The sequence below is a fragment of the Mirounga leonina genome, unplaced genomic scaffold, assembly GCF_011800145.1.
Source record: "Mirounga leonina isolate KUSES-001 unplaced genomic scaffold, KU_Mleo_1.0 Mir_53, whole genome shotgun sequence".
NCBI lineage: Eukaryota > Metazoa > Chordata > Mammalia > Carnivora > Phocidae > Mirounga > Mirounga leonina.
In genome coordinates, this window is record NW_023270807.1 from 86,590,726 (window position 1) to 86,606,581 (window position 15,856).

The 15,856-nt window shown below is 41.4% G+C and overlaps 1 protein-coding gene across 1 annotated transcript in view; it reads right to left on the reverse strand.

Moving 5' to 3' along the window:
* The window catches only part of SGK1 (serum/glucocorticoid regulated kinase 1), a 108,915-nt gene extending 94,317 nt beyond the window's left edge, over positions 1-14,598 (reverse strand). The window contains exon 1 of the mRNA XM_034990711.1: positions 14,439-14,598. Within this exon, the coding sequence (XP_034846602.1) occupies positions 14,439-14,507 (69 nt within the window). The 5' untranslated portion in view covers positions 14,508-14,598. The remainder of the gene's footprint in view (positions 1-14,438) is intronic.
* Positions 14,599-15,856: the final 1,258 nt, after the last annotated feature.

Consider the following 15,856-nt stretch of genomic DNA (forward strand, 5'->3'; position numbering starts at 1 on the left):
TCCTAATCTCTGTGACTTTTTTGCCCTGAGATAGGTGGGGATGAATAATGTAATTTAAACTAAAGCATTTTAGCATCTGCTTTTTCAAGGGAGCCCCAAATATCATAATTCTTCCCAAAATAAAATGCTTCAATAAAAAAAAAGAATGTAAATCAAAAAGAGGAGAAAAAACTCAAAATAGTAGTTATCTGAGAGTAGAAGAGTGTATTGCCACAAAGAAGGAACTTGGTTTCTAATGTCAAGTTTGCCACTTCTCTATATGATTCTGGGGAGGTTCTTTCTTCTTTTACTGCCTTGTTTCTTCAGGAAAACTTACTACTATGGGAAAGCTGTTAATCTGTCTAAAAGTGCTGTGATTTCTTCATGGGAAAGCTAAGGAGGAGAAAGGCAGGGAAGAATAGATGTGGAGAAAAAGAGTAAAGAAGCTTTATTAAAGAGTCCAAAAAATGGCCATGGCTTGCACCAAGGCTGTGAAGATAAAACGAGGGGAATTAAAAAAAAAAAAAATCTATTTTAGAAGTAAACTCAATAGGATGTGTCGATGAATTACATTGATGTTGGAAGAAATGAAGGATGAATAATAATTGCTAGGCTTCTGGCTCTAGCAGATTAATGGAGGGTAGTTTCGTTTACTTAAGATGGGGAAAACAGGGAAAGGAATCAAATGAGGTGGGAAGGAAAATCAAGAGTTCAGTTTTGGATAGGATTAGTTTAAGGTGTCCATGAGACATTTCAAGGGGAACATCAAGTAGACAATTGGGAATAGAGATCTGACATTCAACAAACTGATAAACTTAAGAAAGATACAGATTACATTTAAAGCCTGGGAATGAATGAACATGGGTGTTGCTGGGGAGAGGGAGCTAAAGGAGAGAATGCATAGGAAAGTGAGAAAGATGGAGAACCAGAATGAGAGGGTAAAGAAAGAAAAAGATGGTAAAGGGGAGAGAGGTCAGTGAGCCATGGATGGAGACTGAGCCACTCCCACATTAGAAGTAGGATAGAGGGGCACCTGGGTGGCTCAGTCGGTTAAGCATCTGCCTTCAGCTCAGGTCATGATCCCAGGGTCCTGGGATCGAGCCCCACGTCGGGCTTCCTGCTCAGTGGGGAGTCTGCTTCTCCCTCTCCCCCCCACTCCTGCTCTCTCTCGCTATCTCTGTCTCTCTCTCTCAAATAAATAAATAAATAAAATCTTAAAAAAAAAAAAAAAAAGAAGTGGGATAGAGCAGGAGGATGCTGGAAGGAAATGAAGAAACAGCCCAGAGGTAAGAGGAGAACCTGGACAGTGCTGAAGCACAGAAGCCACAGCTGAGTCTTCATGGAGGGAGTGGTCCCCAGGGAGGCATGCCGAGAAAGGGAAAGTTAAGATAAAGATGGCTAAGTGTCCATAGGACAAAGTAAACACAAATGAAAGAGCTAGATCTTAGAGTTGGGCAAAACAGACGGATGGAATGCCCTGCAATACAAGTTTTTGAGTCTTTAATAAGAAATAATTTCATGAAAGTGGAGCAATAAAAGGATTTTAAAGAGTATTTCAGAGTGTTCATGAGTTACATGGTTGTGCTTTTGAATATGCAAATGAATTCCGAGTCTTGACTTTGTAGAGCAAGGCAAATTAGAAAACAAGACTTGGCATTACATTCAGATAAAATCTCATCAATCATGTGTTGGACATAAGGGTTTGGGTATCTGTTTCTCTGTCAGTGCCTTGTGCTCATGGAACCAAAAAATGTAGAGTAGTTTGGCATCATTTGATTTAATGAGATCCTGTATAAATGAAGTACTATTTTGGCAATGTAGCCAGCCCACTGCAGTTGCTCTAGGGATAAGTATCTATAGAGGAGAAATTAATTATGTTCACTAGTTCCTAAGCCTCTGGAAACTGCTAAATAACTCAGTAAAAGTGTAAACCTAGTGACCATGAAAAAGTCTTTTGAGAAATGACCTTTAAACAATAAAATCCAAAAGCAAAGACGTTTAATAGCAGCATGTCTCTAACTGGACTCATGAGTAAAATCACAACTTATACCATAACAAAAAGTGTAGAACGGTAGGCTAAAAAGACAAACCAGAATTTAAAGTCGTCTTGATAGTATCTTACATTTTGGGGTGCTAAATATGTCCCAGACATGAGGGCTAAAAGCTTTACATGCATTCTGTTATTTAATCCTCTCAACGGTTCTATGAGTTATGTGTTGTTATTAAATCTATTTTATAGATAAGCCATTACACATGGAACATTAAATAGCTTGCCCAATGTTACAAAGCTTGTAAGTAATGTAGGTAAGAGTCCACCTGGGTTTGTCTGATCCCATATTAGGAGTCCTTAATATCTCTCTTCTATGAGGGTTTGGGAGTTTCTAGTTTTTTATCGTAACTGAAAATGTTTTGATTATAAAAGCTTATAGATTAATTCAGTACAGCTGGATACAGTTTGGAAAATTATGCTATGTTTTAGTGGAACAAACAGAAACATCCAATAATTTCACTTTGCACTCACTCTTCTTATTGAGAGGTGGAGTTTATTCCTTCCCTTGAATGTGAGTTGGCTCTCTGACTCTTTTGAGGAGTCAAATACAGTGAAAACAACACTATAACCTCCAAAGCAGAGCCCTACGAGATGGGCAGCTTCCACCACTCTCATGAAGCACTTCGTCTTGGAAGCCAGCAGACTTCTACGTCCAACTACCTCATGACCATGATGGAAGGAGCCCAAGCTACATGGAGAAAGAAAGAGGCCAAAAGAGGAGCAATGAAGCTCCAGATATGAGAGTGAAGCTTTCTGAGACTTTCTGGCCCAGTCTAGCCACCTGCTAAACACAGCCAAGGAATGACCCAGCCAATGACATGGAGCAGGACCATCCTAAGGAGTCAACCTGAATTCCTAATTTATAGGATCCTGAGAAAAACAAATTGATTGTTTTGATCATTAAGTTTGGGTTATCTTATAATGCAACAGTAGATAACATAAATTTAGTACGTATTTTCAAGAAGAAAAGCTAATAGAGAAGAACTTCATACTTTAGAACTAGATTTCTTCTGTGTTTGCTGTTTATCACCATAGCAATGCATTAGTATAATATGCTATCTTACTTTTGAAAACATCTGAGGCAGTTTACAACGAGATACACAAAACAAGAGAGTTAAAATAAAAATACAAGATTAAAACCAAACTTAGCAACTGAAGTTATTTCTACAGATTTGTCTGATTTGTTCACTGAAATTTACCTTTAAATTTAGCTTTGAGTTTCCTGGCAACTGAGGCAAACCTGTGGGATTATATCATGCTAAATGTGATTTGTTTCACAAAAGAAAAATCTTTAACCTACAGCTAAATTATAAGAGCAATTTATTATGTGGATCTCCTCACAGGGAACAGTAAAAGATAGAAGAGACAATGACTTCAAAAGCAATGCCATTTGGAATGTACATGTGTCTCAGACTTAAAATCTTCGCATCTGCCTCTGTTTAAAACAAAATAAAATTTTAAAAAAGCAATAAAATTGAAAGGACTTTTGTGTTTTTAGTGTCAACTCCTCTCCTCTCCCCCTTAGATTAGCATTTCATAATTTCCTTTTTGTTTCAATAAGGATTTCTTGATAACACTCCAGGAGCCAAGCTCTGAGGACATCACTGTAAGCAAGAGAGAGCACAAGCCCCAGCCCCAAAGAGATCATAGTCTAGGAGGATATTAATTATAATGTTAAGGACATTTATTAAAAAGCTATAATAATATGTGATTACAGATTGACAGGTGTCATTAAAAAAGTACAGGAAGCTACAAAGAGTATATAACAGGGATATGGTATCAGAGTTCCTGGGGTTAGGGTAGGATGGCAATAGGAAGGAAAATATACTTTCTTATATTTGCATTTCTATCATAATGCCTGACACACGCAAGTGCTAAATTAATATTGGTTGTTAATGATAAGAAACCTACACACACCCTGAACTGTGAGTTTCAACACTAAATGTGAACCTGTTATTTAGAAGATAATGACTTTAGGAAGGAAGGCATTGTTAGAAACGTTCATTGCTCTGATTTTTGGAAAAGAATAAAATGTATAACACAAGAGCTAATTGTCAAGATATGGAGGGGCGCCTGGGTGGCTCAGTCATTAAGCGTCTGCCTTCGGCTCAGGTCATGATCCCAGGGTCCTGGGACGGAGCCCCGCATCGGGCTCCCTGCTCAGTGGGGAGCTCAGTGCCTCTCCCTCTCCCACTCTCCCTGCTTGTGTTCCCTCTCTCGCTGTGTCTCTCTCTGTCAAATAAATAAATAAAATCTTAAAAAAAAAAAGATATGGGATGAAAAAATAATTACACATTCTGGAATTCTATCTGATTGAGATTAAGTCTGAAGAGTTACTCTCAAATGCCTGATTTAAAGCATTCATTTCATGCTAGAAGACTAATTATTAGCAATGGCTTCACCATCTTATTACTGGCAATGTGAGAAGGTGTGGGCCCTTTTATGGAAAAGTTGACTAATGGACAAATAAATTAGATATGACTGCTTTGCCAAAGCTGATAACTAAGGCCCTGTATACAATAACTGCCAGGTCCTAGTTCTATTGTAACACTTAATCTTTGAGGTCAAGTGGTGGAAAGAGAAAGTAGTTATATTGATATTCTTTGGAGAAATTCATTTACACATGGTTATTATTTAGTTGTAAGCTCTTAAATGCTATATTAGACATTCCATCAGCCATCTAGCTCCTCAAGGTTTATTACATAAAAACTTAGCAGCAATATTTTTTCCAGTTAGAACTCTCTTCCCACTTCTACCACATTACCATCTTTAAAACAATTAAGATATTTTTGGCTGCCAAACCTCTGTCTCACCTGATATTCTCCAGTGTTATAGATTTTCTGCAAGATTTTGTTTCCCAGAACTTACTCATAATTTTAATAAAGCAAAAATTTCTACTTTAGAACCCATTCTATAGGGGATGTTCCACTGCAGATGTAAATGAGGTTTCAATGGTAAGGAAAAACTTCTGTTATAGGTTGTATTATGCCTCCCCCCCATTTGTATATTAAAGTCCTAACCCCAGAAACTCAGAATGTATTTGGAGATAGGATCTTTATAGAGGTAATCAAGTTAAAAGGAGGTGGGTGCTAATGAGGTGTGACTGGTGTCCTTATCAAGGTCTTTATAAGAAGGGGAAATTTGGACTGATACATACAGAAGGAAGAGGATGTAAGGATACAGGGAGAAGGAGTGCCTGGGTGGCGTAGCCCATTAAGTATCCAACTCCTGGTTTCGGCTAGGGTCATGATCTCAGGATCCTGGGATCCAGCCCTGTGTTGGGCTCCACACTCAGTGGGGAGTCTGCTTGAAATTCTCTCTCCTTTTTCTTCTCCCTCTGCCCCTCCCCACACTCGCTCCTGCTCTTTCTCTCTCTAAAATAAATAAATAAATCTTAAGAGAAAAAAAAAAAAGATGCAGGGAGAAGAAAGATGGCCATCTACAAGCCAAGGAGAGAGGCCTAGAAAGAAATCCTTCCCTCCCTGCCTCAGAAGGAACCAACCCTACTGACACCTTGATCTCTATTTTCAGCCTCCAGAGCTGTGAGGCAATCAATTTCTGTGGCTTAAGCCATCCAGTTTGTCATTTTGTTATGGCAGCCTTAAAAAACTGGCACAACCCTTATTTCCCTGTGAAAATCAAAGATAGTTTTTAGATACTTTCTTACTTCTCACCTAAAGATGGATTAGAGATTCTGTAATTTCCCTCCATGAACGCAGTGTCATCGATGTCTTTGATATCTCTTAACTCCTTAAGCTTTATTATTCCATTAAATATAGTCTTTGGTAAATCATTAATATTTCCACTCACCTGTTCTTTTACATCATAGCACAATTGATGTAAAAGACATGAGTATTCCTACATCAAACCCTCTAACTTGTTACAAATTTTTTTTTAATTATTAACATCTAGTATTATAAAAATGCCAAACTAATCATCAAAATAGAACCCAGGTTAGAGGTTATTGCTCAAATCTAGTCTCTGCCAAGCCTAACTAAACAAAAATGCATTGCATTACCTGCTTTAGAGTACATTTATTCATTAAGGCATAAGCTTCTAAGTCTTTCACACTTTTATTTGTTGGCATGCAAACAGCACTACTTAGAAGCAGTGGAAATCATGCCAAGATTTTCTTTAATTCTTACCTCCTCTCTTTATCAATACCCTCTCTATTTAATCAGGTAATTATATTACAATTACACATGACACCTCCTCCCCAAGCCCCTTGATTAAATTCTCTTTATTCATTCATTAAACATATCTTGTTGACTGTCTACTATGTACCAGATACTCTGAGCTGTGAACAAGATAAACATGATCTCTGCCCTCAGGGAGTTTATATTCCAGGTTTAGAGAAACTCTATGAGACTAGAGAGTTCATTTTTACTGTATTTATTTTTAGACCACCTCTTCACCATTGTGCTACTTAGCCTTACCTCAATCTTTTTAACCACCCTAAAAGCTATATACTCATAGTTTTCTGTCTCGTAAAATTTTTTCTGTGATATAACCCAAATTAGTACTGGTCCAGAAAGATTCAGGATTCAAAGGAAATTTGATCACTTTTCAGAAAGATCATTGGAAAAGATTATAGTTGTGACTAATAAACACTGAAAATATATATTATTATTTATTTTTAATTCTCAAACTATTAACTTTAATTTTTTTCCTCAGTATATTTTAATGTTGCTCCCACATGGACTTGAACCTTAAAATGTTTTAACTATTTAGGGACACATTTTGCCTCGCTATTTCTAGAAATTAAAATCTTGATCTGTGGTAACCTTTCATCCTGGCTGAGCTCACTGTAACAGACTCAGAAATGGAAAGATATTCCTGTAGCCATGTTGGGTTAGAGGAACGAGAGTTCTTGGTTTTCTATGGGATGTGAATCCAGGAATATTTCACTTTAGGCTTTTGTCTCTTTTACTTTGATGTGAACTTACCCTTTAGAGATGAGAGAGAGGGTGCAGGGAAAGAAGAAGAAGAAGGAGGAGGAGGAGAAGGCGAAGGAGAGGAGAAGGAGGAAGGGGAGGAGGAGGAGGGGTGGAGGTAAAGGGAAGGGATGGAGGGGAAGAGGGAGGAGGAGTGGGTGGAAGGGGAGAGAGAGGAGAAGAAGAGGAGAAGACCACATGGTCAATTGTTTCCCCAAGCAAATGGCATTTTGGGTGAATGCCCTGACCTAGGAAGGGAAAATAGATCAAGGTGACCCCAATGCTATAAAAATAGCTAAGTGGACTCTTCCAGAAAAATATCACAGCAGGCTCTGTAAAGCAATTAGAGTAATATTTTGCCATCTTGCACTACCAAGGGGAAGATTCTCCTACTGCCCTAGTTACAGCCTTGATTTTCATTTTCCTTTGTTGTAAATACTTAGGAAATCATTTTAGAAGGCTGCAAAGCAATAGGATGAGAGTAAACAAACTATAACAAATGCTGGAGCAGCTACAGGAGGAAGCCAGAGAGCACCTAACTTGCCTGCTCTGCTTTTCCTATTGTCCTCCCCCCACCTCACTCTCCTCTTCCTCCCACACAGAATTGTGTAAAACGTGTGGCCTAACTCTACAGTCTGCCAGGGAAATCTGGCCACTTGCTGGCGGGCCGGCCCTTAGACCAAGGACGGGGGTACATCCCTGCAACCGCCTTCTCGTTGCTGGGCCAGGAGGAGGTCCTGAGAAGGGCCGGGGCACTCTGCCCAGCAGGAAGGACGTGGATCTCCAGGGAGGCTGTGCATATCCCTTCAGTTAAAGCTCTTTGGGGAAACTGCTTGCCCTGTGAACTTAATTTTCGTAAACCCCATGGAAAGAATAAAGGTCCTTATTGCGGTGTTGGTGAGAAGTCAGTGAGTCCACACTCAGACGAGCTGACAAGCTGGGATCTGAGGCTCTAGTCAGTCAGCGGGCAGGTGAAGGCATTCCCTGGTAAGTCAGGAGTCTTCTCCTTATCTGCCAATGTTAAGGATGCTGGTATTTACTACTTAACTTTTTGGACTTACTGCTGAAACTTAAAATGGGTGTGCATTTAAAAAAAAAAAAAAAGGCACTTTCAAAATCTGCCTCCACAGTATTTCTTCTAGTGAACTATCTTTAGCTTGACCTAAATTACTACTTAAATTTTTCTACGGATCCAATTCTCCTCCAGTTCTTCCCTTTATGTTTTTATAATCAGACCTCTTCAGATGGGGACATGCGTTTCAACGGCTGCCCACCCCCATTTTAGTTTGGCTTTATCTTGCGAAGCATTTGCAGATCATCAAATATGGGTGAGCTCAGAATATTTCTTACTCCAGTGTTATATATGGTACCAGCACGTTAGCACTAATTCTTCAAAAAACGAAACTTTCAAGGAACTCTGCTACACTTTCCACTCAAAATATTTCCCAAGCACTGTAGCAGAGTGAGAGCCTAACTAGCATAGGGCTTTCTCGAGGACGGCCAGGGTGCCAAAACATGGACTCCATGAGAATAGCACCTGTCCCGCATTCTGCAGCACTGCAGACTAACTCCCCAGCACAGCCACACCCAGCAAGCCCAACCTGCCCCTGCTCCAGGCCAACCCCCCCGGGACTTAGTGGTCAAAGTGGAAAAAACAACTTGAGTTCCAGTTCTTCTTCACACTCAGTGGCTCTTAAAACCACATGGAAAAATGAGGAGAAATGATAACTGGAAAGATGTTTTTTAAAATTCTAGGTGGGAGAATACATAACGCAAATACTATATAGTATTAAAGTCAGATTTATATTAGTGTACAATAAAAGGGATTAGTCAATCTTACTACATCTGTCTCGATTGACCCAACAGGAAAAGCATTACAGAAAAGAGGTTGTGGCCTGGACACTGCAGCAACAAACAAGATGAGGTCAAGTTTCCCTGGGGACCTGCCAGCTATTAAGCATAGTGACAGCTTGTCCTTGAACCCAACTTAAGTTATTTTTCAAAGTCTTCATTTATTTATAATCCATATCCAAACAGAGAGGAGATTAAAATGCATTAGACTTCTAAGTCATTAATCTGTTTCAAGAAAGAAAAACGGGGAGGAAAAGGACAAGACAATGACTTAGGGACAAGTTAACAGAAGGATTCATTCATTCATTTGGTCTCCACTTTCATTTAACAAATTTGGTTTGACAAGTAAGGGATATAGGGAACAAGGTCATGGGTTCTCTGTCCTTAAGGACCTTCCTGCCCTGTGAGAGCTACAGGTGAGTCAAAAGTCCCGATGTTCCCATGCTGGGTGAGCAGGACCACGTGCTAAGCTGCTGGAAGCGCACACAAGAGGAACTCAGACAACTCAGATTTTAGCTGCCTCTGAAGAAAGCACAGTAGAAGCCAATAGAGTCTCCACTATGGTTCCAGGAAGTATGATCAAATATATCTTGGAGACCTCAGATTTGTCGGAAAGCATTCCTCCTACCCTTGGAAGTCACTTGGAAAATGTTAAGTCTCCATAGCTGTGGCCAAAAGCTCCCCACAAAATCCTCTCTGGATCATCCTCACAGTAGTTTCCAATGGGGAGAGCCAACCCAGAAGCAGTGTTAGCATCATGGCACCACACTCCAGAGATGCCAATGGAAAGATTGGTGGGACTAGAGCTGACCTCCCGAGTTTGAATTCTGCTACCCCTCTTAATAGCACTATGACCTTGAAGCAGGTACTTAACCTCTTTGAAGCTCCGTGTCCTTGGCTGTCAGATGGGCATAATCGAGTGATTCTGAGGATTACACTAGTAACAGTGCCTGACTCTTAGTAAAAGGTTAGCCCTCTGGGAAGACGTGGAGTGTTTCACATAGGAAGAGGATCTTTGTTATCATTCCAATTCAATGCTTTAAGTAGACATAATAGAACAGTAAAGGGAAATGCATGTAAAGGAATGCTGTTAATGGAACAGTGGTGGAGAACAACCACTTCAGAGGAGCTAAATTTCCCCCCTCAGCTCTGCCAGGGTAAACAGCATTACCAGGCTGAAAGCCTTTGCTTTGTTCCCTGACATTTTTAGAAAAAGGAGGAAGCTAGGGCAGTCATACCTCTTCACTTCTCCTCTGACCTTGCTGGACTGGTTAATGCCAACAGGCCCAGGGTGAACAGTGCTTAAGGCTATGGACTCTGGAGCCAAGCACTTTGATCCAAACCCTGATTCTGCTGCTAACTGGCCGTGTGCCCTAAGACTACTTCCTCCACCTCCGTACCCCTCAGTTTCTTCATCTGTGAAATTGGGATAACAATGGTATCTACCTTGGGATTTTTGTGAGAATTTACATATGTAAGCATACTTAAGCCTCTGAGAACAGTGCCCAGCAAAGTTGGTGTTGTATAAGTGACAGTGATTATAAAATCTGTTATTATTAAAGAACAATACAATATAAGGAATTGTTCAAATGTACAAAATCATGAAATACTGAGTCAAGACCAAAGTGTCTTGTCAAAGTTGGTGGTCACTAGGCAGTTAATTCTATGAAGACAAGAGCTGGATTTTGTTCCTACTCTCTTTGTTAAGAAAACGAATAGACAAGGCATGAAGCCTGAACTAGTTAGAGGGTATGATGAGGAGGAAAGCACACTAGATTTGGAAGTGAAAACCCTACATGTGAGCAGCACTTAGCCCCATTCTAATCTGAGCAGGTGTCTTGACCTTCCTGATACTGTCTCCTCATCATTAAAACAGGGAGGTCAATGAGAGCGTTTCTAAGGTTCACTCCAAATCCAAAATTCTATGTTGCTAGGTAGCCTTTGAAATTTTACAGAAGACAATATAATTATGGCTATCGAAGTCTTTTTTATGTACCTAGGATTATCAAGTTGAAGACAATGCCACTTGTTTGTGTTTTCTGAGTCATAATGCAAGAATCTGAACTATGAACAGATCTTTAAATCCATGAAAGTGGATTATCTTTAGCACAATTGATAACTTTTAAACCTCTCCGATTGTGAGAATAAAACTGATAAGGACATCTTTCCATCCATTTTAAGTGAATTTTTACAGACTCTGAGAATAAAACATAATCCAAAGGCATCTAATGCTAATTTATCATTAACACAGAGAGATTGAAAGTAGAACTCTTGTGGAGTTTAGCTTAGCAATTCTCAACTAAATGAAATTAAGCTGATTTAGTTGAGCCTTTGAGACATGAGAGTGGAAAGCATAAGTCCAAAGGATTTGGGGGAATAGCACCAAGACTGCCTGTCTTCAGACTGTGGGCTGGAAACGAGCTTTGAGAGGTTTGTCTGCTGAGGATCAGCTGCCTTCGTAGGTTTGATACATTGGGTAGAGACACAAAGATTTCACTTGGAAAAAATAAAAAGATTCTGTGGTGGAAAATAAAAAGAAAAAAAAAATAGGTGGGAGGATGATTTGAAATCAAAAATCTGGACTAAGAACACGGGCTATGGGTTAAACAAAGTTTAAATTTTAGCTCTGCTACATTTAGCTACGTGACCTTGGGCTGGTTGTTTAATCTCCCTGAGCCACACTTTGCACATTTAATAATTTCTCTTACTTCATAGGGTTTCTGTGAGGATTAAATGAGATCATACATGTAAAATATTTGGCCCTCAACCTCTAGAACATAGGAAGCGCTCAATAAATGGTGGCTATACTTACTCTCCTAAATGAACGGCAGGGCAGGTCATCAATATTCCCCTCTGGTGAGCTGCTCGGTGCTCCCTTTGGAATGCCTCAGAGTTGTCAGAAGCACTCTTCAAGCCTTCTGCAATCACAGTTTGGGTCCAAACCTCAGTCTTTCTTATGAGCCCTAAAATACCTATGGGTTTTTATTTTTCCCCCAAGATCTATTCATGGTTTTATGTGGGCACTGGACAAAGGCTCACTTTGTAAGGCTGTCCATCTAGGTTAAAAATAAATATGCAGAAATGTGTGGAACTTCAACAATAGAATATAAGGAAAATAGATTATTCTTAGCTGAAAACAAAGACATTCTAGTAACTGAATGTGTATGTAAATACATTAAAAAAAGGCTGGAAATTATGAACACCAACATGGTAGCAACGGTTACGTCTGGGGAAGATTGGGGAAGAGGTGGGATTTACCTTGGCATTGTCTTAATGTTTTACACATTTATTTGCATGTTGGTTGTATAATTAAAAAGTAAACAAACAAACAAACAAACAGAAAACCCAAAACCAAACAAACAAAAGAGCAAAGCCCAAAGCAAAAGTCATGGTACAAAATGAAATGAACTTTTGGAACAGAGAACTTGTATACCAGTAGACAAGAATCAAGGAATTTATCTTTGGGTCTGTCCATGACTTACAAAGTCACATTCTGCTGATTTTGCTGTCCTTGAGGAGTAAGGAGACCAGTAGAGGGGTTTCTGATTCTATCTCCAGCACCTGATAAACCCAGGTTAAAAGGCAGTTGAAGCTGCCAGCCAGAAAATCTTGGTACAGGGGCGCCTGGGTGGCTCAGTTGGTTGAGCGACTGCCTTCGGCTCAGGTCATGATCCCGGGGTCCTGGGATCGAGCCCCGCATCGGGCTCCCTGCTCGGCGGGAAGCCTGCTTCTCCTCTCCCACTCCCCCTACTTGTGTTCCCTCTCTCGCTGTCTCTCTCTCTGTCAATTAATAAAATAAAAAATCTTTAGAAAATCTTGGTACAGACCTCTTTCTCTCTGCCAAATAGATAAAACCCTGGCTAGTTCTTTGCAAAATTCAAGGTCAACAGAGGTGCCATCTGAAGACGATGGGTAAATTATGCTTTTAAGCAGAAAGAAACCAGATGGTAAATTATATATCTGTTAGTACATTTTGATAGTAAAGAAAATAGGTGACAACTTAAAAAAAAAAAAAATTCTACTTGACAGCTACTTGGTTGATAAAAAATGCCTAACTGAGGAGTTTTAAAATATCACCCTCGTTCCCCTCCCACCAATACCACTAAACGAATTCATTAATTCAAAGAGAGTAAAGAGTTTAAGCACTGAATTATGGGCTATGAAATTTTTTTTTTTATTATTAGCAAAACATTTGTTTCCTGCTGGAGATTAGTTTTCACAAAGGGCCCATTCCTTGGGAAGAAACATTTTGGCTACAGGGAAAACCAAGAAACACTGCAGAGCTCTGAGACGTTGCACTGACTTGCTTTGGTTCAGCCTGCAGTCTCCCCTTGTGAGGGATCTCCAGGAGCAGCAGGAAGGACAGGGTGGTTTTGCCTTGGTTTTAATGCAGATGTTTTGGCCCATGGACTTGAGGGACCGTTGTGCTTTATTGATGAGATGAGACAGTCAAAGGGAGCCTATGCCTGCCCTCTAGCTGGGCCGGACTTACTGCTTCCAGAGCTGCCTTTCCAGCTTCCCCTTTTGGTGCAGGGTGGTGGTCTGGTCCAGTGTGTAATTCGTTGTGTTCCGCTGGTGGGTTAAGTGAAGGGCTGTGCGTCAGGCACAGCACAGAAAGGACCTGAATGAAGGGCGGGAAGAATGAATGGAGAGAGCCATTTTGATGGCATTGCCCTAGGGGATTAAATAGGACAGGGCATCTGGGGGCTGAAGGAAGGTTCTGTTGCTTAGGAAACTCTCCATAAGAGTGTCAGTCATCAGTCCCTTAACCATCATATATTTCTTACCTCCCACTTGTGTATAAACCCGCAGGTTTATGCAGACCACCAGCGTGACTATTACAATGCATTCGGTTTATGGTGAAACACACAAAAAAAGACCTTTCCCTTTTTTTTGCTCATTTATAAGCAAAGTGATATTAACACCCTGAATGGAAGAACAAGGAATTGAAGGAATAAATATATACAGCAGCATAACCCCATCTTGTCACTTGGATTCAGACTATCCGCTGTTCTCTCGAAAAGAAAGGCAGTCATACCAAGCAACATTGAGGCAAGTTGAAACAGAATTTAAAATGCTGGATTCCATCATTTCTGCAAAAGGTCATTCTAGTCCTTTGCTATTTTCACCATAGACAGAGACTCCGCATGTTATTGGCTGAATGGATTTGGGAAGACGAAGCTGTGGCTTCTAATGAAGATGGCAAGAAGGCACTTGAGACAGAGTCAATGAAAGGTGTGGGAAAAGTTGAACCCTTCAAAGATAAGAGAGAGAAGAGCTACTGAATTAGTCCCTGACTAAATTACTAGCCATAACTGTACCCCGGGCCAATTCTCTCTGACACTGCCTGTCATCTTGTGGCTGTGAGAAATTCCCATTCCAGGCTCAAACCCTCTCTAAGGCAGCCCAGCCCACCCCCATCCCCGGAAAGCAACTGTTCCAAGGCGCCCCCACCCACAAATTTGCATCAAGACAGGTATAATTCCCAGCTGGACCAGGGCTTCCAGAAGCTCGCCTTTCCTTCGCGGTTCTGCAAGACAACCTTAGGCTTATCCCAGGCCAGCAATCAAAAGCATTTCAGAGAAGAGCAGAAAACAAAAGAAACAAACAAAACCCGTCCTTACCCGCTTCTTAAAAAATTGGAAGGCTGAGCATTTCTTGACTGGGAATCCATTCATGTCTTTGTTTACCATTTTCCACAGTAGGGAGTTCACGGTTATAGATCCAGGGTGGCACCGCCTGGAGAGTGCAGCGGGTCCCCGGCTGCCCTCCCGGACACAGCGAAGACGGAGCGGGATGGAGAACCTGGCGGGGCTCCGGTCTTCACTCACACATTCTGCAGCGACTCTACCGCCGCAACCTCTCCCCACTCTCAGTTGCCACGGCCAGTGGCTTTGCTCTTCCCATCGCTGCTCCGAAACGCGGGCATCGGCGCGGCCGGCCCCGCAGGCTGCGTACGGCGGATCCCGGGGAGATGCTCTGCGGCTGGCGAGCCGGAGACGGGCACCCCCTGCGCGCCCCCAGCTACCTGGCGGCTCTGCGGCGGGCGCGCGGGGTCCGCCGTCCGGCTCCAGGTGATGCGCGGCTGCAGGCGGCTCCGGAGCAGAGCTGGTTTTGATCGTGCGAGTTCCAGTGGGAGCTGTAGTTAAGCAGCTGAGCGGAGTAAGAAAGAGCAGAAGCCGAGGGAGGGAAGGAGGGAGGGAGGGAGAGCCGCGCCAGGGAGGCAGCGGGAGAGAGAAAGCGCTGCTGAAGGCGCAGCGATTCAGGAATATCTGAGCAGCCCGCGGAGGAGAGAAGACACCGGCTCAGGACGCACTGAAAAGCAGCTGGCAGCCCCTTGGGAGGGCTACTTTAATAGCGTGTTTCTTTTCTTTTTGTTGTTAGGACCGTTGAAATCGGGTTCCTATGAAATGCAGACCGTTTTTGTTTTATGCTCATTGGCATTCTTTTGATACGTATTCCTGAATATAGGAAGTCTCTCAATGGAAATTTAATCAAATGCATTCCCGATCTGTCCAAATGGGGAGAAAAATGACATAAGGTGCAAGCGTAGGTAGAACAATGGAGGCTCTCATACTAACTATATAGAACCTCTTCTAGTGTCCTCTCCCCACTTGTCATCATAGAGTGGGCAACAGTGAAAGTAATTGCCCTTTTCCCTAAAGAAGGCTGTTAAAAAAGAACACAATGGCCATATACAAAGTGTCTTACGGTAAAACACACAAAGAGCATTACCAAAAAGTATTACTGAAACCATTTGATGGAAAGGAAGCCCTGATGAATGAGAGGAAAGCCTTTACCTATCAAGTGGAAATCTACCCCGAAATCCTTATTCATGTCATTCTTTGATTACTAAATTCATTTTTAAACCACCACTTAATCTGTGTGGCCTATTTTCCCATCTTTACTCTTTAATGTTGATATTTTATGGAGACTTCTAAACAATGAGAATTGATGGGTAAATGGAGAGAGCAAAGAAAAGAAACTTGGCATCTGATCTGGCCTGCTAGCACGTCCCTGTGTGGCTTTCTGCCAGTCACCT